General features: G+C 45.8%; 1 protein-coding gene across 3 annotated transcripts in view; it reads right to left on the bottom strand.

Annotated features, from left to right (window-relative positions):
- The window catches only part of SERINC5 (serine incorporator 5), an 88440-nt gene extending 68756 nt beyond the window's left edge, over positions 1–19684 (bottom strand). For 2 of the 3 annotated variants that reach the window (XR_011425705.1, XR_011425706.1), the window contains exon 1: positions 19461–19663. Coding sequence is in view for 1 of the 3 variants with exons in the window: in XM_023618093.2 (XP_023473861.1) it covers positions 19461–19487 (27 nt within the window). In the remaining 2 variants the exon portion in view is untranslated. Of the gene's footprint in view, positions 1–19460 lie in introns of all 3 variants that reach the window. The other variant, XM_023618093.2, reaches the window with a different exon arrangement.
- Between the last annotated feature and the right edge of the window lie 4726 nt (positions 19685–24410).

Below are 24410 nucleotides of genomic sequence, written 5' to 3'. Positions count from 1 at the left end.
TTAGAAGCTTCACACACCGCTGGTGGGAACATAAGATGCAGGAGCCTCTTCGCAAAATGATTCCAAAGGTTAAACATAGCTACCGCATGATCCAGCCATTCCACACCTAGATATATACGCATCCAAGAGGAATGAAGACATGTCCACAAAAAAACTCGTACACAAATATTGATAACTGCATTATTTAAAACAGTCAAAAACCGGAAACAACCCGAACAACGATCAGCTGATAAACAGATGAATAAAATGAGGTACACAGTCCGTAAAAGGGAATGAGGTACTGACGCACGCTACAACACGGATGAACCTGAAGAGATGCTAAGTGCGAGACGGCAGTCATGACAGACCACATTCATACGAAATGTCCAGAACAGGCAAACCCAGAGTCAGCAAGTAGATTAGCAGTTGCCAGGAACTTCTGAGGAAGTCTGGGGGGAAATTTGGAAATGACTGCTAATGGCCACAGAGGCAACAAAAATGTCCTAAAATTAGGTTGTAGTGACAGGGCAAAATTCTGTGACTATATAAAAACTACTGAAGTGTACACTTGAAACAGCCGAGCTGTACGGTTTGTAAACTTTATCTCAATGAAACTATTTTTTAAATTTTTACAAAGAATTTCTTTAATTAAAAAAATAACCTAATATAGTCCTTTTTAGATAAATAAGGAAGTGTATCTGAAAGAAAACCTGAAATAATTTTAAAAGGTTGGACATTTCTGCTCAACAGAGAAGTAAAAGCTTGGGCATTTCTCCAACCCTACTTTAAGAATAAAAATAAAACTACGAGGTTTTTTTTGAACACCTGCTAATTTAAACAGGAATAAAGTGTCCCCAAGGGCAAATTCCCAGCACTTAGGAGCTGAAATTGTTTTACGTATTTCTTAAATTATCGGTGGGCTGTAAAACGCTTTGTAAAAAGTTCACATAAATTATTTCATGGATCTTTCACCGTGTAGTTTTCTTCAGAGACTGCACATTGGAAACGGCTGAATCTTAGTACTGGGGCTTCCATTCCTCTAACAATTTTCTTGTCTGGGACCAAAGCAGCCCTTTCAATACCTCCTAATAATCCACAGCCAGCTGGGCACTCTGACAAAGACGGACTTGACAGTTTAACTAGAATCTTGGCACCCACTCTTATGAGTGGCATACTCTTTTTTTTTCTAGTTCTGTTCACCTCAGTACACTTTGGTTAAGAAAAATCTACTTTTACGTTATGTAAATTGTGGATAACACAGATAAAAATAAATTACACCACATAGCCATGCCAGCTGCGCAAGGTGATAATCTCAGCTTCCTGTCTTAATGCAAAAATAGGTTAAATGTGTTGTCTCTAAATTCACTTCCTAAATACGTCACACACACACAGCCCCCACCACCATCTCCTTGATATCCAAGCAAATATGCAGAAAATGCAATTATACAACGTGTTGAATTCACACATGTAGGTTTGCTAAAACCTAAAGCTTGCCAAAACAGGCTTGCAGACTTTAAAGGAAGTGACCAAAACACGCTCATGATAAATTCAAACAGCATAGCAAGGTGTCAAGTGAAAAACAAATGCCCCCAACATTATCCCCTACGGTCGAGCTCCTGTTCTCACTCCGCTGCAGTAACCACTGTTGACAGTTTCTAGTATATCTTAAAAAGTCTCAGAAATCTTTATATGTGTACAAGCATCTACATACTTAAGTACATATGTGCCTCTTCCTTTTGAAAACCATGTGAGCTCCTCATACGCATACCGTTCTTTTACCCCTAGTTAACACTGTATCTTGGACACTGTTCCCTCTCTGCATACACATATTTAACCTCATTCTTTTTAATGGCAACACAGTATTCCATTGTATGAAAGGCTAGTGACTTTTTTTTAATTTTTTTCTGAGTTTACTTCTAATACAAAAAAAACAGGAGAACTGTTAGATCCAAGAACATGGACATTATTTAATTATGATTCAAAGAGATCATGCTAATTTAAATATTCTTCCAAAGACAAATGAACATGAACCCACAAAGCAGGTCTTTCTATCACCTCGTCCACTCTGGGTACTATTCTTCTAAACTTTGCCAATCTGATTAATGGAAAATATCTTCATTTTGAATTCTGATTTTTTAACTATGAGTAAGACTGAGTACTTTGCATTTTTTCCTAAACTATCTACCCCTGAGCTTTGCCCATTTTTCTATTCTGTGTCTTTTCTCTTGACTTACAGGAACACTTTTTGTAAATTAAGGAAAACAGATCTCTGTCCTGTGACTCAATGTGTGTCATCTGTGCTTTGACTTTGTTTATATTTTGCTATGGACAAGTTTCTAATTTTTATACAGTCAAATTCATCAATTTGGCTCATGTATCTTCTGTCAAGATCAGAAAAGCCATTCCAAGATTATTATTTAAAAAGTTCATTCATCTTTTCTCTTAATAATACTTCCTACGGGCCCACTTTTAGCCCACTTTAATATGGTTAAATATTAGAGCTATCCACAGTCCATTCTGATGTAAATAAAGGGCATGGATCAAACCCCAAAAGAAGCTTAGTCACAACTTGCGATCTGTGTACTGCCAGGCATCCCCTTAACAAGGAATATTTATGAACACATCCTCTGGGCCAGCTACTGTTCCACAGGCAAAACCCTATGAAGACCTTAGTGATCACCCCATTTTGCAGATGAGCGGACCAAAGGACAGATCAAGGACACAGCACTGGTAAGGGGCAGAGACCACATCTGGACTCAGGCTGTGTGTCACCAGAATCAGCTCTTAACTGCTCAACTATCCTGCCTCTGGACGAGCAACCGAGAAGCCTGAACACGCACACCACAAACACGTCTAAGTGAATTCTCTCTCTGCAAAGCAGGCTTTTCCTCTTCCTATTAATCACATAACATTATTTAACTAGCTTTGCTTAAATGCTAAATCTTAACATGATACTTCTGAGCGACACTGAAGCAAACTACATCCGAAACTGCCATGTCCACGTCAGGTTGTGAATGGATGTTATACACGTCCAGGTGCTGCGGTAGCGTCATCTACCTTGCTTGTTGTGTCCTTTTTCATCTCTAAAGCTGTGCATCACTGGAAGTGGGATTCAGTCCGTTCCGCAGGAGTTCTAAGCTGTATGAAAAGCCCAAACCAGACCCTGGGTCTGATCTGAGCAGTGTCATCCCATCTCCCTGGGGCCTTGTGGGTCGCTGGTCATAAAGGTGGGTGCAGCATTTTCACAGAGACTGGTGACAGCTACTGACACCTGGGGGTTATCATGCCTGCTACAGATCAGCTCTGCACAGGCTCCCTCAAGAGAAAGGACTGCCCCACTCAAAACACCAACAGCCCCGCCGCTGGGACACACTAGCTGAAATCCCTCCTCCCAAATGCCACAGTTCACTTAACGAGGTTATGGTTTTTTCTTTATCTCTTCTCATAGCAGCCTTATAGAATACATGCTTTTTCGATCAGGAGCTCTGGACTTTGTTTACAGTACCTAATTGTTTTCACTCTCAAAGTCTTACAGACACCAGGAAGGGGGGCTGGAAGGGCACTGCTGAGTGGAAGAGAGGGGGCGCCTCCCTAATAATCTGGGAATACCCTCAGGCGCTCCATCAGGAGGGGCCTGGGGAAGGAGCATCAGCCTTGTTCTCCAGCGCTCGGAGCCCTGCTTTCTTTCTGCCACATCAGAGCAGGAAAAAGAAGCCAGAGACTCAGCTCTGCCGGACCTTGTGCTTCCAAGAAAATGCAATCCCCTGACAACGCTTACCCCTCCCCTCCCCTTCCCCCATCATAAGGAAATAATCTGCTGCTTCACGCTTTTCAAAGCCTGCAGCCAGAAGCTGCTGCCGGGCATAACGATTTGCATAGAGCAGCTCATTGGTTAACCAGCTCTTTCTAAATGGCCTAATAGCCCTTACTCAGCAACCTGCAACTTTCACATACTACCTACCCTACTTGGTAAGAAAGCATACTCTTAAAACTGCTTTCTGTTAAATCCTATGATCCACAGACAGAACGGACCTTTCTGGAAAAATATTTAAACAACTGCTTGGGAGTTTGAGAGAAGAGAGGAGACAAAAGGTTTAAACTGATTTTATTACAGCAAAATACAGCGTAAAAAAAACCAGTGTGAGATTTCAACCATAAGATTATGTTTAAAATCTGTAGCCACGAGCTCTTTGCTGAACCGCTCTGCAAAGACAGTAGACATCTTCAGAAAAAGCCCAATATCCACCCATTCACTCTCTCGTCATTTACCAAGTGTCAACTGCGTCCTGGGCAGTGGAGCATGGCACAGGCCAGGAGGGCAGGTGGCAGCCCCTGCTGAGCGCTGATCAGCCCTTTGGACTCGAAAGAAGCCCTGACCTCTGGGGGCCTATCTCCTCCTCAGTAACCTGAGAGGGGGGACATGCACTCCCTTAAGGATCCTCCTCACTCCAGAATACCACTGTGTGACTTCCCAGATTCTCACAGTCCATATGCCATCTGAGAATGGTAACGCACGACCAGGAGTGCCAAGCATCACTCTCCTCAGAAACCTCCTGGTCAGCAGTGAGACCGTCTCTAGCTTGCTGCCAACCAAAGACTGCCCAAGACGGTTCTAACCTCAAACAGGCTGACCATTGTCCTTAAAATCTATTTGAGTGTGCTCAAAGTTCCAATAGTTTGGCTTCTAACCGAAATTTCTCCTACCCAGAGGCACAATTCCCCTTTGTCGGCATGTCCCAAGGTGCCATTTATGGTTTGGGTGGACACCAGGGAGTCCCATAACCAGGAGCCGCAGCATCAGCCCAACTGTGGCCCTCTATGGCCCATGAGCCGTCGTCCATTCCTGCCTTCGACGCTGCCTCTTCTACTATACAAAACGACTGCAGCCTGCCCCAAGATCCAGGCGAGCAAGTCCTTTCAGCCTCAGGAAGAGGAACTGAACCAGAGCTCCCTAAAATGAAGCAGCGCTGCTTCGGAAGGGAGGAAGTTCCTGTCTCTGGAGTTGTTTGCTTATTATAGGACTAGAAATCTGAGCACAATTGGGCAGGAGGAGCAGAAGACCCTTCCAGCCACTTCCAGCGCTAACTTTCTGGGAGCTGGTCCAACGGGAGGCGGGGGGCCAGCTCCACCCTCACACAGCTAACAGGAGCGTGAACTGGTCAGCCTTTCTGAAGGAGGTCTGCAACGCCCAGGGCTGCTGAGCTCATCACCCCATAGTTGGTTCAGCTACGCGTACTTGCTCTGAACATGCAAATTTGTCCTAACAGGACTGATATCGAAGGAGTTCGGAGCATCTCACCCCAAAATATGCTGCTTTGGCATATTGATTATTTTGAATTAAAGGCACTTGAGAAACAGCAGGTGCAAAAAGGGCACTGTGACTTTCTTTTTTCTTCCTGAAAGCAGGAGAGAAAACTCCCACATGAAAAGTGAACTCCCTGTACCAGGAGGAAGACGTTCTTATCAAGGAAAGAAGCTGAGACCAAGAGAATTCTACACAAACAGACCTCGTTCAAATCACTTATCTTCCTTTCGCCTCCCCACAGAGTTCAGTGGCTTTTCCACCATTGGCTCTCTTTGTTCAACCTACTATACAAGCAACGTGGTTTTGCTGTGGCTTTGGGTCTTCATTCCTTATGGGGTCTCCCAAGTCATGTAAAACTTACATTAAATAAATGTGTACGCTGTTCTCCTGTTAATCTGTCTTCGTCCATTTAATTTTCAGTACCAGCCAGAGACCCTCGAAGAGTCAAGGAAAACGTTTTCCTCCTCTGCCATGTTGGGGAACAATCTGAGCTAACAGAACGTGCATTTTTTGTCTGTGAGAAACACTAACTGAAGGCAGAACACGGCGCCCAGCAGAACTGAGCCGCGCCCACGAATGCACAGACCTCCACTCAACGCATCAGGAGTCGCTCCAAAGCACGTCCAGTGTCACAACATCCCATCCAATTCCAGACAACCCTTCTTGCACCACTTCACAACAACTCGCCAACCGCCACTCTTCCAACACCCGCTTCCACAAGCAAATTTCTGGTCTTTTTCAAGGTCAAGTGACAAATTTTTCATAATATTTATATATTTCTCAACTACTTAACATTTGTAAAATTATAACATCATTTTTTTCTGGGTTCCTTTTTTTTTTTTAATGTTTCACTGACAAAGTTCTGGAATGCTGTGCTCCTAACCCCATTTTTCCTATAAGGCCTGTGGTTTTTTATTGTGCAATTCTGCATACTGATTTTTAGGAATGCATATTCATGTTGCATTATAGCAGGACTATTTTCTTCAGACTGTAGCCTAAAGTAAGAGGCATGGGTATAGAGAAAGATTACATGAGTTATTTACAGTAATTTTTTTAAAAAAAAAGAAATACAGGGGGCAACCCGGTGGCGCAGTGGTTAAGTTCTCACATTCTGCTTTGGCATCCCGGGGTTCACCAGTTCAGATAGCGGGTGCGGACATGGCACCACTTGGCAAGCTATGCTGTGGCAGGTGTCCCACATATAAAGTAGAGGAAGACAGGCACGGATGTTAGCTCAGGGCCACTCTTCCTCAGCAAAAAGAAGAGGATTGGTGGCAGATGTTAGCTCAAGGCTAATCTTTCTCAAAAAATAAATAAATAAATAAGTTGATATGATCAATTAAATGTAATACAGCCATTAAAATGTTTGCTTTAAGAATTCTTATGATATGAGAAAATATTCACAACGTTATGTAAAATGAGTTAGGATATAAAACTACATAGAGAATGGTCTTATTTATTTTAATACTAGAATAAAATAAAACAGAATACTAACAGAGTTTGTTCTCTGGGATTACAAACGATATTTATTTGCTTTATACTTTTCTGTATTTCCCAAGTTTTCTATCATAAATATATGAGCATTACTAGAGATATAAAAGGATCATTTCATAAAAGGATCAATTCATTAAAGAGATACAACAATCTTAAATGTGTGTACACCTAATGGAGCTTCAAAATATATTGACAAAAGTTGGCAGAACTAATGAGAGGAAGAGACAAAAACACAATCATAATTGGAAACTTTAATGCTCTTTTCCCAGTAATTGATAGAATTAGAACCCCCCCCCACCAAAAATCAGTAAAGATGGAGAAGATTTGAGCAACATCAGCAAACAACTTGAAAACTATACGAATAATTGTCGAATATACGTTATTTTCAAGAGCACATGAAACATTCACCAAGATCTACCATTTCTGGGCCACAAAACAATAGGTTTAAAATAAATGAATATATACAGAATATGTTCTATGATCACCACAAAAGTAAATTAGAAATCAATAGCAAAAATATGTCTGGAAAATCCCCAAATATTTGGAAAATAAAAACACACTTCTAAATAACCCACAGGTGAAAGAAAAAAATTACAAGGAAAATTAGAAAATATTTTGAACTAAATGATAATGAAAATACAACATACCAAAATGTGTGGGATGTAAAATATGACTTTACTTACTTATTTTAGAGAAAAGAAAGATTTAAAGTAACGGTCTAAGCTTCTGCCTTAAAAATCAATAAAAGGGCAGATTAAAGTCACAGTAAAAGGAGGGAAATAAAAAGCAGAAATCAATGAAATAGAAAACAAACAACTGACAATGAAAAAGTTTGTTTTTGTCACAAGATTAACGAAATAGATAAACTCCTAGCTAGAGACATTAAAAAGGGGGGATGGGAGGCTGGCCCAGTGGCATAGTTGTTAAGTTCTCGCACTCCAATTCATCAGCCCAGGGTTCGCGGGTTAGGATCTCAGGCAGGGACCTCCCCACCACTCATCAAGCCATGCTGTGGCGGCATCCCACATACAAAATAGAGGAAGACTGCCACAGGTGTTAGCTCAGGGCCAATCTTCCTCACCAAAAAGAAAAAAGGTGAGGGGGACACAAACTACTAATATCAGGAATGACTGAGAGCACATGTATGAAGTAAACTGCCAGTTACAATATGTTATCTTGGAACAGACCCATAACAGATTCTTACAGAGGACTTGCATTTAGAAAATCTACTACATTAACCCCGATCAGTGTTGAAAAATCAGGCAGGAGATGACACAATTAGAACCAGACTTCACTAGAAGGAACAATCTGCTGGTGGTGTGGAAAAAGGATCACGCAGTGAAGAGACCAGAGGGAGGAAAATCAGTTACACAACACACATTTCCATCTTCCTGCCTCTAAGACAACCCCATCAACACTGGCCTTACTTCTGAGGTTATCATTCCCCCTCGATCAAGCGACAATGGGCAGGAAGGATGGTGCTCACGAGAGTGGAGTTTATCACACTGACTCCTCATAGCTTGTGCTCCACATGGACGGCCGTCTCCTGCAGCCTCCATTGCCACCTTCTTCTATGGGTCTTCCCAGAGAGAAGAATCTGGAAAGTGAAACATTTCCCAGACTCTTTGCTGTTAGGGTCCTGACAAGTAGCAACAACACTCACAACATTTGGAAGGTGAAAACAAGGTGGGGGCCAACCGCCTGCTGTCCTGTCAGCTGCCAGGCAAGGTCCCGGGACAGGACAGGCAGATGCAACCCCCACACTCAGGGCTCCTAGGTTAAGCCACCAGCTGCGTGGGTGTCTAGAGGCAGTCACGGTGGCGGCAGCTGCGGCTTCCAGACTCCCAGGTTCCTGCTGCAGTGGTGTGTTCTTACATCCAAGAGCTCCAAGGGTGCCCCCCGGATTCTTGTTCCTCTAGTTCTTTTATTTCTTAAACAGCCAATTCCCTGCATCACATCTTCTGCTGAAAATACCTAGAGTGGTCTCAGTTTCCTGCATTGAACCCTGACACACCTGCATTACCACTTTACAGATAACGAGGAGTCTTAATATCGTCTTGTTTTGATCCCTTTCAACAATCACATAAGGGAGACAAGACACAAATTTCCCCCATTTGATGAACAAAGAAACCAAGGCTCAGAAAAACTTAAGAACTGGGAACAGTAGTGAGCTCCCCAGCACTGGAGAGGTTCAAACACACCAGAAGTACACTTAGGAGAGGCATTTAAAAAAGACAGCTAAGCTTCAGAAGGGGAATTAAAAGGGATGCCTTTTAAAGCCTCTTCCAAAAGTTTTCAATTTCACAACCTGCCTCAAAAATCAACACCCAAATAGCAAAACCTTGATCTCTCCAGAACTAGACTTGCCTCTCCAAAATTTTCCAAAGGAGAATAAAATGCCATGGATTAGATTCAACCAACTTAAACAGAAAAGAGGGGGCAGGGTTGAAGGAGGAAGAAGAGGAAAGTCAAGGAGATGGAGGCTACCTCCAGACTAAACTTTGGCAGGTTACAGCAGTACTTGGAGGAAATGAACTTCACTCACCATCCTGCAATCTGGAGACAGGAGGTGTCCAAGCCTATCTCCACCACCCATCAAGAGCCAGCCCCGAAAGTGCTCAGGCTGTCCCCTGCTCCTCCTTCACCTTGGCAATCCGTTCAAATCAGCACCAAACCATACTCCACTGAAACCCACATCTCCCACTAGCTACTGGTCTCCCCGTCCATTGCTACAGGTCTTAAAAGATAATAACCGACCCTCCCTGGCTTCAGTTCCTAAGCTCCCCAGCACTCCCCAACCCACAGCACTGTAGCTTCTGCTCCTAGAAAGCAAGGCTGCCAAACCCCCCACCCCCAGGATTCTTTTTTTTAATTGAATTTTTATTGAGTTAATGATAGGTTACAATCTTGTGAATCTTCAGTTGTACATTATTGTTTTGTCAGTCGTGTTGTAAGTGCACCCCTTCACCCTTTGTGCCCACCCCCCACCCGATCTTTCCCCCAGTAGCCACTAATCTGTTCTCTTTGTCTGCATTTTTAAGTTCCTCATATGAGTGGAGTCACACAGAGATTGTCCTTCTCTATCTGGCTTATTTCACTTAACATAATTCCCTCAAGGTCCATCCATGTTGTTGCAAATGGGACGATTTTTGTTCTTTTTTACAGCTGAGTAGTATTCCATTGTATATATGTACCACATCTTCTTTATCCAATCATCTGTTGATGGGCACTTAGGTCGCTTCCACGTCTTGGTTATCATAAATAATGCTGCAATGAACATTGCAAACCCCCCCCAGGATTCCCCATCTCCCTCTTACTAACTTCTTGGTGTCCTGTGACAAAGCCGAAAACTGCCCCCTACCCCCCACCCCTCACCCCCAGGCTCTTTCCCCTCCAGGGAGCCGGTACCCTCACTTAATTTTCTTCCTTTCCTTGTCTGCTACAGGGAATGTCTGCCTTTTCAGCGGAGATGTCTCTATTGTTGGCCTTTCCCTTCCCATTCTACATCTGGTTTTTTGGAGGTCAGAAGATCCCTTTGAGAAACTGAGAAACGGTAAGGACCCTCTTCTAGGAAAAGTGTTCAGAACACACAGACACGACTGCGTGTGCGGCTGCAGGGCTGCACGGAAGCCCCAGAGCCCCTTCCCGGGGACCCAGCTCTCCACATGCTCCCTGGGTGGGCTCGTCTCCTCCCAGGGGAGTGTCTCCCCCAAGGGACTTCCTGCTCCCTTCCCTTTCCCAGGCATGAAAGGTCCAAAGCTGAGGTACACAAGCCTCAATCTGGGTCTGCAAGAAGTTCTGCCTGAGGAGAAATCTTATTTATACACAAGGAAATCCAGCATCAAGTCACTAGTCATTCCCAAGCATGAAAGTCAGCCTAGTTACTCGCTCTGAATTATATCATGCTAGGTACCCAATGAATATTTATCACTTGACATATTGCTTCAGGGGTGGTTAGCTTTTTTTTTTTAAACATCAAATGAAATAAATCAACAATGTCCTAGGGTCCTTAGCAGTAATACTACCAAAGCCAAAGAAAATTCATTTTGCTACCGAATCCTATTACAGAGAACAGTTTCATTACTATGGTTACAAAATACTGCCATTGTTTCTGAGAACGCCACTGGAGGAGTTCAACAGCATGGATGGAGTCAAGAACAAAAGGCTGAATTCTTCCCCAGTTTTGGTGAGCCACACACTAAGGATCAGAGCATTAGGAGACTCAGTCCTCCGTTAAACTACTGAGATACAAAAGGAGAACAAAAAATTGGAAAATAAATCCCATAAAGACCTCGAAGGCTTTGTTTCAAAGTGCAGTTGGCCAGTTTATAAAAATGATACTTAAACAAACAGAAGCCTGATTTTCCATGTCTCCTGGTTATCTTCACATAAATAAGATTTAAGGGGTTATATGCATGTGTTTTTCCTACTTTTGTTTTGACTACACAGTTTTCATGAGAGTGAAAAATGCTGTCTAATCACTATATATTATAAACTTACTTCAAACCCACAAGTTGTTTCAAAATTCACTCTAACTAAGTTTTTCCATAACAGCTGTTTTCCTTACACATCAGCTCAACTCTAATCTCACAAGGCAAACTACAGAAGAAAAGCCTAAAGTAAAATCCTGTTTCCTTTAAAATTCAAACAGATGTTTTATGTAATCAAACCAATCCACTATTTGAATGTCCTACACACACGCTACACTGACTCCCAGATTATGTCCTAAAATCTTTTAAAATATCATTAATACACAAGCTAAAAATCTTTTAAAATACCATTAATACACATTAATGATTAAGATATCATTAATACGTATTAAAGTAATTAATACACAATAAGAGGATACCCCCACTGGAAATGTTTTAAAATACATTTTAATTAGGCATGCAAAGATTCACTTTGGACTACTTAGAAAACCTGATCGTCAGGGACCATCAGGGTGGTTTAGATTAGTAACTAGACAGATATTGCTCTCAGCATCCAACCCTAAATTCAACTGACGACAGCAACATGTAAGGAAAATTCACTAATAATGCTGCTCAGGACACTAAGAGAACACAGGATCCTTATTTACAATTAGAATTATAAATACTGAAAACAGCTCAGTCAAAGGACAAAGTGGAATTGCGTCTAATGGCTAGTTCTGCAGACATACCATCTTCTATGAGGACTCCCTTTTTAACGTCAAACTATCATGGATGAATTGGCCAGTACTGCTCTGAAATGCCATCAGCCGATGCCATCATTTCGTCTCTCCCCTCTCTGAGGCTTCTAAAGGGTGATTTACATTAAAATACCTGGGAAACTGAAAAGTAATGTTCAAGCCTCAGAGTTGAATCACTCCCAGATATTCAATCTCTGTGGGAAATCTAGAGTGATATTTATACAGAGGACGGGCGGAAACAAGCAGTGGGGATGGGGGTGTTAGCTTTTATCTCAACAGCAGAGAGATGAGTCAGAGGCTGCCTTCCACTCCCTACAGGTCGGCCCTCCTCAGCCCTCCCAGCAAGGTCATCCCACCCAGACCTGCCTCAGCCCAAAGCTATTTGTCAGCTCGCCCAGATCAGCTATAAAGCAGCCCAAGAAAACCAACCTGAAACAGCAACCTTCATCCTAACTCTCCACCTAACATGGCAACCTTCACACTCTTTACTGCTCAAGGTAAGTGACAGACTCAGCTTTCCAACAACCTGAACCTGGCTACCTACACAAACACATCTCCAAAACGCTCTTCCTGTATCAGTTCCCCAGTGAGCACAGCAGCCGACAGGTCAACATGAGCAAAGCATCAGCTCTGTAGGCATGGGAGAGCAATTGCGTGGAAGAGCAATTATGTGGGCATTTTACTGCATTCTGCCTGCGTTTTATAAAAACGAATAGAAAAATAAAAGAGCCGATACTAGTGCTAAGCAGCACAGGATTCAAACTTAATGTCACTGAAACCGAGATGAGCACCTCCGCACAGCAGGAAAACAGGCACTAGGACACCACTGAGACAGCTGGTGTCTGTACAAGCAACTGTAAAGAAAAAGATCAAAGTTAAAGAAAATGCTGAAAATGACTGAAATATATTGTTGACGATGGCATCTAAAGGGGGCATAATTAGGGATTTTCTTCATTTTTAGCCTTTGGGGAAGTGAAACACAAAAACCTATTAACAGAGAAGCCTATTAACTGACTTTCATACATTCAACTTGATGTAACACCTCTGGAGAAACGACGACCCACACCCGAATGTAAGCCCAGAAAACAATCACAGCTGCAGAGAGGTGACTGGTGCAAGTTAAAAACTTTCTTGGTCACCCCACAATTCAGCAAAAATAGTGGGGTCAAATATAGCACCTACAACATAATCCCAATTTTGCAAAGTAAAATCATAAATAGTAAATGTGAAAGACTGGTTTATAAAATATCAAAATGCAGTTCTCTCTGGGTGACAACGTATGATTTTTCCCTCATGTTTCATAAATACCCCAAATTGTTTAAAAAGCATCAGTCATGGAAAGAGTGAACTTTTGTGCCTGGATCCCTTCCAAGGGTGGAAGCAACACGTGATACGAACACCTAACATTTCCAATCACTATAAACAAAGAGCCGTGGGGAAGAGTTTTGTAACCAAAAGCACTCAACAGCGGGTTCAGCCAGGTGGTAGCACGTGCTTGTCTAGGAGAGAGGAAGCACATCCACGCATGGACCAGGAGTCAATGCCTGTGCGTCAGATGACCCAGTACTAGGGGGTGGGCAGGCTAAGTGGGAGTTCTGAGAGAACACTCAGAACAAGGGGAAGATCATTACTGAGGAAATGCTTCTTGAGCTTGGCCTCAAAAGCAGAGATTTGGGTTTCATGGAGAAGGAAGGACATTTCAGGGAAATCATTACAATTATGTGTGTAAGTGACTTTTTAAAGAAGTCTTCATGGACTGTGTGTGTGTTTCTGCTTTAAGCTACAACCTAGAGGTGGCCGGACGCCCTGATGAGGAGGCCCCATTCCAGCCGGCATGTCATCGGAGGGCACACTCTAAGTCTCCTCCGTGGGCTTCGGTTCCCTCTCACGCAGATGACCGCAGGTTTCCTTACCCAGCAGAAGGGTGAGAACCACAGGAACTCTCGGCACATGGCAAACCCGCCCAAAGCACTGCACGACCAAACTTCAGCACGGCTTCCAGCAGCCCAAGCCCGCATCCCTGGGATGACCCGACCGCCTCTTGCCTTGTGAGTTCTTGTCTGGAAAAGCTCTGGTCTGTCAAAGAAATTTACTGTTTGTTCTAGCCAACACCTCAGATGGGCCCCAGCCTCCCTTTCCCAGAGTATTTACTAAAAAGGGCTTACGACAGTGACTCCTTCCACTGTCCTCTGAGGTGTTTCGCTATTTCCTACAACTCTGGAGCGTCTCTCTCAAGGACCCAAATGCCATTCCTCTGAAATGCGGTCATCAGGAAGGACAGGGGGAGCCGGTTCGTGGCTGAGTGGTTAAGTTCACGCACTCTGCTTCGGTGGCCCAGGTGGCCCAGGGTTTCACCGGTTCAGGTCCCGGGCACGGACATGGCACCGCTCATCAGGCCATGCTGAGGCGGCATCCCACATGCCACAACTAGAAAGACCCACAACTGAAAAAAATATATACAACTGTGTACCGTGGGGGCTTTGGGAAGAAAAAGGAAAAATAAAATCTTTTAAAAAAGGATGGACAGGGCCCGTCTCCCAGTCTGTGTGGAAGGACAGAAGCTAGCACGCACAGCTGGCCTAACCCTAGTTGTGACCTTTTATTCCTCTGACTACTAGGGCCCCCACTGGCTCCTGCTCCCTACACCCTCATTCTCCCTTTAAAACTCCCAGTCACCTCCATGTAAATGAGAACAGAGCTAGGCTCCTTCCCCTACTGTCAGTGGTTACTGAATGAAACCCGCTCTCACTACTTTAACTAAGGTCCGGCTTTAGGTATCTCTGACAATGGACAGTCCCTGGTGGCATTCGTGGCTTTGTTAATTAACATAAGTGACATTAGAAATGGGCTTTCAGTGAGGAAAATCTCAGCGATCAAGTAACATGATCTTGCTGGAAACACCTCAGCCTGGGCATTGATGCCCTGACAGGAACTGGCTATAAGGAGAGAGGGACTCTTCACCTGAGAACGGCACCAGGCTGGATCCATCCACACGGTCCTGCTGGTTCGACAGTCTTGGTCAAGTGCTGCCTACTGCAATGCTGTCGCATCTGCCTCAGCTGAGCACGCAAACTGCACGTCGGTGCGCCAAGGAGGCCCGAGAGCTGGAACTCCGTGAAGCCTCAGATCAGGCTGCACGACTGCTCTGCGCCCAGCTGCCAATAAACGTCTGCATGTGTGGCAGAGCCTGCTTTCTTCATAACCTGGACCACGTTACGAGGAAGAAGCCACACGTCACGCACCCATAACTACTGGCAACCACCAATGTCTACCGAGACAGCCTAACAGCGGTGTACTCAAAACTGCCTTAAGTCCATTATGAGCAACAATAATGAGCAACAGTTACTCAGTATTTATTCATATGGTAATGTTTGTATGGTAATACAAACAACAAGGAATAGGAATCTCACAGTTAAGAGCCCCAACTCGAGTCAGGTGGACCAGTGTTCAAGGCTGGCTCCACCATGGAACATCAGTCCAGTTCATTTATTTCTTGGTACTTAGTCCCCTCACCTGCAAAAGGAGGCCATTTAGAACATTACCCAGCCCAACTTGTGAAGAATGAATGAAGATATAACGTAGGTAAAAACAGACACTGAAGGCATGAAATAAACTTGAGTACTGTTATTATCATCATTAACACTTACACTTCCCCGAACAGCCTTATCCTCAAACTGCCTGGAAAGGGCTGTCCAGATTTTTCTACTGCTCATCTCATTTCACCTCTGACAGCATGTACTGTCATTTTCTGTGGCTATCTTCCTCCACACTCCCACCCCCAACTAGCCCTTAAGTTCCAGGAGAGCAAGGAAGCTCTCTGCTCCTCACCCAGTCCCCAGGGGCCTACCACAGTGCGGGGGTACCCAGAAGGCATTGAGTGGCCACTCTTCCGTAATCTCTGCTTCCATCAGCATCCATTAGCCAACAGCCTAAGCAAAATCTAAGTGTATATCCGAGTCGATGCAAAAATAAAATAAGATGACCTGGAGACCGTCCAGAGGCAGATGGGTAATGCCACTAACAAACTAAGATTTCTCCTTCTTAGTGCCAAACCCTGGACTAGAGGCTTCATTTCTATTATCACATGTAATCCTCATAATAACAGGAGGAGGAATTGTCACACCCATCCTACAGCGGAGGAAGACTGAGGTTGATGGAGGGTCAGTAACGTGTGCAGTACACCAGCCCTTGCTGTGCAGACTCCCCAGCTGAAACCCAGACCTGAGCCCAAAGCACAGGCTCTCTTCCGCGTTACACACGGCTCCCAGTTGTCCTCCGTTAAAGTGCTCAAAATTCCTATCTCCAACCTCCAACTTCTGACTTAAACATCCAACTGGTGACTTGCCATCTCCATTTAATTTATAACAGGCGTCTGAAAAGTAAGAAAGCCAAAAGAAAACTATGGGTTTTCCTCGCCAAATGTCCTCCTCCCTCACCTCAGTACAAGGCACCACCAGCTCTCCAGCTGCTCAAGCCAAGAACAGAATCTCTCCCATTCCCGCACCCCACTTCTCCCCCACGCACAAGTCCTGCTCCGCCTCTACAGAATGCCCAGAAGCCAGCACCGTCCATGGTAAGCACTACTCCTCTCTCCTGGGACCACAGCAACAGCACACGGCCAGGACTCAAGCTCCAAAGGGACGGATTTTTGCTCACTGCTGAAGCCTAGAACACTGCCTGCACACAAGAGGAGGCTTAACTGCCTCTCTGAACAGACTCCTCTCTGAATGGACAGCTCTGACTGCTCTCCCTACCCCCACTCTAGTCCTTCATACAGCTGAGCCTCCACAGCACCAAGAGAGATCTTCCAAGTAGAAGTTAAACCACAGCTCTCACTGTATCAGGCATAAAACCCAAACTCCCAACAGTGGTTGACAGTCTCCACCCACATCTGGGCCTGGCTGCCTCTCGACCTCATATGTGACACTCCAGCCACCCTGGACTCCCTTCTGTTCTTTGAACACCCTGGAAGGCTCCTTACCCAGACCTCGATACAGGTGCCTCTTCTTGCTGATCAGTCTCAATTCCAGGGGCGTCTTCTCAGACAGGCTTCCCCAGCAACCCTACCCAAAGCCACTCTGCCACTCAGTCTCCTTACAGTACCAGTACTTACTGTGTCATTATTGACACACTTATGGAATGTCCCCCACCCCCGGCCCCAACTGGACCCACCACTGAAGGCAGAGATGATGTCTGTCTGGCTCACTGCCATAGCTCCAGCTCCTGGCACATAGTAGGTGCTGTGATATTGTGATATGATCAGAAATATATATTTGGTCTTTGTCCCCCATAGGGGAGGCCATGGAGACTTGTGATTGGAGTCCGAAATGGGGCGTGGGCTGGGGGGAGTCTTGTGGGACTAAGCCTTTGACCTGTGGGATACCAACTCCAGATAGATGTCAGAAGTGAATTGAATTGTTGTACGCCCGGCTGATGTCCAGAGAGCTGAGGAATTGGTTGGTGTGGGGTAAAAAACCCTACATACATTTAATGTCAGAAGTACTGTGAGTAAAAACAGTTTATAGGTGCTCAAATTAAAAAAAAGATTCGGGGGGCCGGCCCGGTGGTGCAGTGGTTAAGTTCGCAGGTTCTGCTTCGGCAGCCCAGGGTTCGCGGATCCCGGCTGCAGACCTACGCACAGCTTATCAAGCCATGCTGTGACAGGTGTCCCATATATAGAATATAGGAAGATGGGCCTGGATGTTAGCTCAGGGCCAGTCTTCCTCAGCAAAAAGAGGAGGATTGGTGGCGGATGTTAGCTCAGGGCTAATCTTCCTCAAAAAAAAAAAAACAAAGATTTGTAGACTTAGATAGCTTCTGCTGGTGCTGTCTTTTCAAATGTAAACTTCACAGCCCCAGGCATAGGAAATCTTAGTGTCATCACCCCCAGCTGTGCGAGACCCACCACAGAGATGCCTCCAGCAGGCCCAAGAAAGCAGAAGTCAACCTTCCCGTGATGAACGGTCAGGACTGGGTTCTTTCCAAAGTCCTGAGAGGGGGATTTTAGAAACAAGTGATTAAATACTGCCAAAATATCAGCCATGCCAATACCTCTTTTCCAGTACCCACTTGAGTCCTGGTAATAATTTTCAGAGCTCTAAATTAACTGCTTGGAGTCACAGAAAGCCTCAGGCGGCTTTCAAGGGACTAGGGGAAGACAGATGCCCCTAAATACCTGTAGGGTAACTACCGCATAACGAAAAGTGTTGCATCAGATTGGAAATAAACAACAACGAAAGATTTGAAAAGTTTTCTTGAGATTCAGAAAGTTCCTAGGTCTCAGAAGCCCTGGTAAGGTGGTAAGCATCCTCTCCTCTTGTCCAACACGGCAAGTCATTACACTTCAAGTCAGAAACCTCAATTTCCTCATCTCTGAGAAAGCCAGACTGAATGCATGCCAAGTACCTATTCGACCTCAAAAACCAAACAATGACTTCACGTGGCTACTCGAAAGAGGACCGATCATCTGCCAGTATAATCGGCCGGTTACAGAAACCCACGCTTAACCCGGCATCACTCATGGGCTGGCCCCCGATTGTCGCAGGGCTGCATGTATTAAGAAGCAAGAACAACCCCGCACCTGAATGCCCCGCGGAGTCAAAGATTCATTTGAGAAAACACACCATTAAAACTCTCTAAGAAATGTTGATAATCAATATGGATAAGGAGGGGGGAGCTCGAGTCCGGAAAACTTTACCTACTTAGTTTTTTCTAACTCTACAGGAAAGAGTGAAATTAGCATTAAAGGGTTAAAACCTCCTAATTCGGCCCTGATGCACTACTAACCGGGAGGAGACGCCTATCCCAAGTGGACATATGTGTGTTAAGATATCACGAGTTTAATAGGCAAGAGGTGCAAAACAGGTTTTGGCAAGTTCAGCTGGAAGGAGAAACGGGAAGGCTCGCGCTCTACGAGGCAGCCGAGGCAACCGTGTCTGGGTCCAGACAGGGCTGAGTCCTCCCTGCACCCAGACCTGAACACCGGAGTTTGGAAACCAGGCTTTGAGACGTTCTCTCGAAGACAAGAGCTAACGCCATGCGCAACCTGTTTGGGCCACATGACCCGAGTTTTGTTCGGGGCACGGGAAAGGAGACGTCGCCCAAACCCACGCCTTTCCCTAGGTTCATCAGGAAGGCAAAGTCGGGTGCGCTACGGAGCTCAGCACCACACTCGCGCCCTGGGGGGCGGCGACACGCTTCAGAAGCAGTCGGGATCCTCCGCCCAGCCCCGCCCGCCCCACCCAAGGCTAAGTCCCGAAGGCCGGAGGGGAAGACCTCGGGGTCTCCTCTCGGGCTTCCCCGTGTCCCCTTCCCGCACAGGGCTTCCCCGATGGTTGAGAGCCACGCTCAGGCCCGAGGCACTGACCAGGGCAGCGCGAGGTCAGCCCGAGCGACCCACCACCGCCCTACTTGGGGCTGAGGAGCTGGGGCGCGCACCCAGGGTAGCCCGGGGTGCCTGCGCCCCGGGCCCGGTCCCCGATCCGCCGCCCCCGCGCGGCGCCCAGCCCTGCTCACCTGGCCCGCACAGCACCGCGCTGACATCGCGGCGGCCGACGACCCCGGCCGCGCTCCCTCGCTCCCAGCTCCCCTCCGGCCCGCCTGGCTTCCCCCGGCCTCGAGCACGTCTCGCTCTCCGGCTCACGCCTGGACGCGGAGCAGCCCCAGCTGAGCCCGAGGCCCCGCGGCCAGGGTACAAACAGGCGCCGCCAAGCCCCGCCCCGCCGCCGAGGCCCCGCCCCCTGGGGCCGCGGCCGCCGCAGCCCCGCCCCGCGCCCGCCCCTTCCCGGGCGCCCGGCCGCCGAGCAGGCTCGCCGCGGGCTCGCACTTCCGCTGGCGTCAGGCGGCTGGCGGCGGCGATCACTTCCCGGTGCGGCGCCGTGCTCCCAAGTCCTGCGCCGGCCCGGTGCCGCTCGGTCCCCCGCCCGCTGGCCCGCGGCTCCCGCGGAAGAGCTGGTTGCCCATCCCAGGAGAGCTTGGAGCCTTCAGTGAGCGAGTCCCGAGTGTCCCGCCCCGAGCCGGCGCGGCGGGACCGCGGCTGCGCGCCACCTGGGACATCCACGGGACCCCCGTTGCCGAAATCCCTGTACCTTCCTCATCTGCCAAGAAAACTTACCAAATTCTGAGAAAGTCACCTGTGCCCAAGCTTCCCCGACTCTGGGCGCTGGGCGGTCCTGCCCTGACGTTCCCACGACTCTTCGGGAGACCGGGGAGAGCCCTTTCTGCGCTTCCCTGGATATTCCGGCCTCTCCTCCCCCGCCCGCCAGAGACCACCTCCCAGCCCAGGGACTTGGTTTGCATCCCTGCTTCCCGCCCCCCTCCCGGTTCACTACAAAGATGGTCCCGGATAACTGCTGGTTCTATGCAGAAGGCAGAGAGGACGCCCCTGGTTTTTCTCCCTCTCCGTGTCTCATCACAGCCGCCTCCCCAAGAAGAGTAAGGGAATTTGTGTTAGTGCGAAGTTTGCGCCAAGCCCTTTCCTCTTTAAAACAGACATTACTGTAACCGCTTTCGAAGTGAGGCAACTGAAGCCCAGACAGGTTGCTTTAACTTGCCCAAAGCCTCACAGCAAAGCTGAAGAAGCAGAACTGGGATTGGAATCCACGTGTCTGACCCCTCCGGCAGGATGCAGTCTGTTTAACTGGACTCGCTTCTAGACAGAGCCTTTGGCAAAGGCAGTTTAGGAGCTGGAGACTAGAGTCGCGTGGGAACCAGTCCTCGGGATATGAGCTGCACAGAATCTCCCACAATCTCAGATGCGGTGTTTAGAGAGAGAGAAATAATGGAGCAGGCCCTACTCAGAGCCACGGAAAGTAATGAGAAGTTGGCTAAGAAATGTTTTTAAAAACAGCATAAACAGTATCGGATCCACCCAGGAACCTGCTCGGTTGTGGCCTGTGATCCATCAGAGGCAGAGGGTCTGTAGTGAGCTTTCTAGTGAGCCTCCTTGTTGGCGGAGGCCTTCGCTATGGCCCATCTTCTCGCCTAGGGGGACTAGTTGGGCACCTGGAGTTTCTGCCCACGGCCGGGCAGGTTCCCAGAAAAGGAAAGGTGTGAAATTGACCTTCTTTTGAGCGGGCTGGGACTCCAGGGCTGGTCGCCTCTTAGGGACTAGGGCTCAGGAAGGTAAGAAGCATCACCAGGGACCACTGGGTGAGAAGCAGAGCAGGTTGTAGGTTCCACGCCTCCTGAGTCCTGTGCTCTTTTTGCCAAATCCATGCCAATGTGGGAGGGTTCTGTGACTATATCACTGTTGACCTCGCAGAGAAAGAGAACACAAGTCTTACTAACCTGAGAATTTATAGACTCTGCCCCAAGGTACATGAAAACCCTAGTGGAAGCCTGAGCTCTTGGAGCCAGGAAGTGGCAAGTTTTAACTCCACCAGGAGCTGGCTGGGCGGCCTCTGAGCCTCAGTTTTATCATCAGCAAAACAGGGCTAACAGTACATTCTCCAAGGATTGATAAACTCACCCCTACACATCTTGCAGCACGGGGCCCAGCCTTCGTAAGCACTGACTAAATAGTAGCCCTGACTGGTATTAATAAACTAGTTTAAATGATGTTGAAAAAATAATCTATGCAGGCTGATTCCCCGCTCCCTGCTGGAAGATCTCAAAGGACTGTGGCCAGGTCTGGAAGGGTACCACCCTCCTGGTTGGAGGGCTTTGCAGTTACTATTCAGGGTCTGGTTGGTAGCATCCTTTGCATCTGTGGTCAGTTAACAAGAACAGAGGTAATGCCAGCAGACATAACATAAAACAGTGGCACCTTAATTTTATTTTAAGTACTCTACAGACTTTTTCAAGAAGACAGTTGTGTACCGTGTCCCTACAGAGTAGGCAGTTTTCCAGTCCATCTCTTTTGATACAGATTTTTCAGGAATAAGCAGTAACAGACCTGTTTTCTTAAGACTGTAGCTCTTGGCAGACCTTGTGAAATATTTCCCCCACAAAAATTTTCTTAAATTAACTGAATGAGCTCCTTTTATACAATATAATTACATATGTATACATATGACATATTATAAATAACTAGCTTATAATTTGCTTTTTTTCCCCCTCCTGAATTTGAAGTTTTTTTGGCTTTTCCTTTTTAGGAAGGAGAAAACATTGAGTTAGAAACACTACTCACTGAACTGAAAACAACAGTGATATACATGAAAGAAAAAAGCATAATCATAGAGGATCACTTTGTTTTTTACCTTTAATGAATTTAGAAAACTTCATTACAAATTTAATTTCCAGTTCAAGAATGGCTTAGAAGCAAATAAAATTAATTATTCTAATTCCCTAAAACTGTATCAACTTTGAAAAATCCTAATGATGTGTTCTGTTGGTTTTTAAATATAAAAGAAAAAATTTCCCTAATCTTAGCTTACAAAGTCTCTAGGGACCTCAATCTAGTAGTGGATGTTTAATTAATTTCTGTTACAAGTTAACAAGAAAGTATTCATTTAGAATACCTATAAATTTGGGGCCTCAGGCAAAAAATAATCAGAACTGGGCCGTCCTGGTGGCGCAGCGGTTAAGTTCGCACGTTCCACTTCCGGTGGCCTGGGGTTCGCCGGTTCGGATCCTGGGTGTGGACATGGCACCGCTTGGCAAAGCCATGCTGTGGCAGGCGTCCCACAAACAAAATGGAGGAAGATGGGCATGAATGTTAGCTCAGGGCCAGTCTTCCTCAGCAAAAACAGGAGGATTGGCAGCAGTTAGCTCAGGGCTAATCTTCCTCAAAAAAAAAAAATAAATTTTTTTAAAAATTAAATAAATAAATAATCAGAACCTTGTAGTTCCCCCATTCCACTCCTGGTAATTTCCTTTATTTATTATTTATTTATTTACTCTCCTTTATTTCTATTAAATTAATATATCCACAATGTTTTTGGTGTTTTTTTTCCAAATAACTTCCAATTATTTTATCAGTTTTTCCTATTTACCTCCATATTTTCAAATAATATTCTTATGCTGTTATTTCCTGATCTGTTGCCTGTACTTATTGTGAATTATCTTTTGTGTTCTATGTGGGCTGAAAGTTTAACCCACTGAGCGCTATCATTTGCTATCTTGCCAATCTAATTTATATCACAGTTTTCAAAGAATTAAAAGTCAACGTTTATGGGATTATGGCTAGTAAAAATTATTCATTGCATAGCTGCATAGTGTATAATAATAGCATTTCTTTCTTGTCGACCTTTCATTTTTCGATCCCATCCGCCTCTCTTGGAGAGGCAGGGATATTCCTGTGTTTAGGGGTGGGGACACTGGACCCAGACCTGGGATCAGATCTTTGCATGGTCACTTATTAGCTCTGTGATTTTGAGGAGGTGCCTTCATCTCTCTGCCCGTCAGTTTCTTCCTCTATAAGATGAGGAGGATTCATAAATGAATGTACATTGAAGCACTAAGAACAGCACCTAGCACGTATTAAGTATTTCATGTTATGTTTTACTTGCATGATTTTCTATGTACCTAATCTTGATTTTTCTCCTTTCTCTCTCTCATCTGTCATAATTCTTTTTTCCCAGGTAATCAACCATGTCAGATAATCTATCAATTTCATTTCTTCCGAGAGCCCTCTCTTTCTCCTAGAACTCTCCAAACTGCTGGGATCTGGGTCCCTCCAGGCTGCCCCTGCACCATGGCCATCCTGGCCTCCCCTGGCTACTCTCTTCTGTTGGATATCTGGCTTTCTGGGCTCCTCTTTCTTGGTTTACTCCCTTGTTTTGGTGAGCCCATCAGCAGCTTTGGGACTCCAAACCCCTGCCTTTAACCCTATACTGACTTTCTTTGAGCTGTCCAACCTAAAATAAAAATTACTAATCTTCCTTTTTAACACTGTGGGGGGTCAGAATTGGCCACCCCAGAATGTGTCTCTTTGGCTTGATTATTATTTTTAAGAAAAAAGACTCTGAAAGAAACTTTGACCTCCCCCGCAACTGCCTAAAAGAAATTTAAGATAAAGGGCCTGTCCCTAGGACAAGCCATCGCCATAGATAACTCTGGGTTTCCATAGACCGGGGAAGATCCTGGCTAAGCCCATTCTTATCAAAGGTCTATCTACCAAACATTTGCTTTTCCATTTCCATGTGAATTGCCTTCCTCCCCTTTGAAGCCCCAAACCGCTATCCTCCTCCACCCCCTATCCTCCTTTGTCTTTAGCTGAAGACAGTATTTAAGGTGGCAGCCTCAGCCATTCCAGCTGAGTTACCCAGTTTTCCTGGGTTTCTCCCATGTATACATGTTATAAAGCTTTGTTTGATTTTCTCCTGTTATTCTGTCTCCTGTCAATTTAATTCTTAGGCCAGCCAGAAGGACCTAGAGGACAGAGGAATTGTCTTCCTCCCCTACAACATGAATCCTTTTGTTGTGCCCTCATCCTGCCTTTAATTCCATTACCTCCTGTCTCCTCGATTTTCTCTCTTCCAGGCATTTTCAGTCCTTGCTTTCTATTGAATCATTCTCAAGCTA

This window comes from Equus caballus, chromosome 14, assembly GCF_041296265.1.
Source record: "Equus caballus isolate H_3958 breed thoroughbred chromosome 14, TB-T2T, whole genome shotgun sequence".
NCBI classification, from domain to species: domain Eukaryota; kingdom Metazoa; phylum Chordata; class Mammalia; order Perissodactyla; family Equidae; genus Equus; species Equus caballus.
The sequence above is the reverse complement of the archived record's forward strand: the minus strand, read 5'-3'. Positions and strand labels throughout refer to the sequence as shown.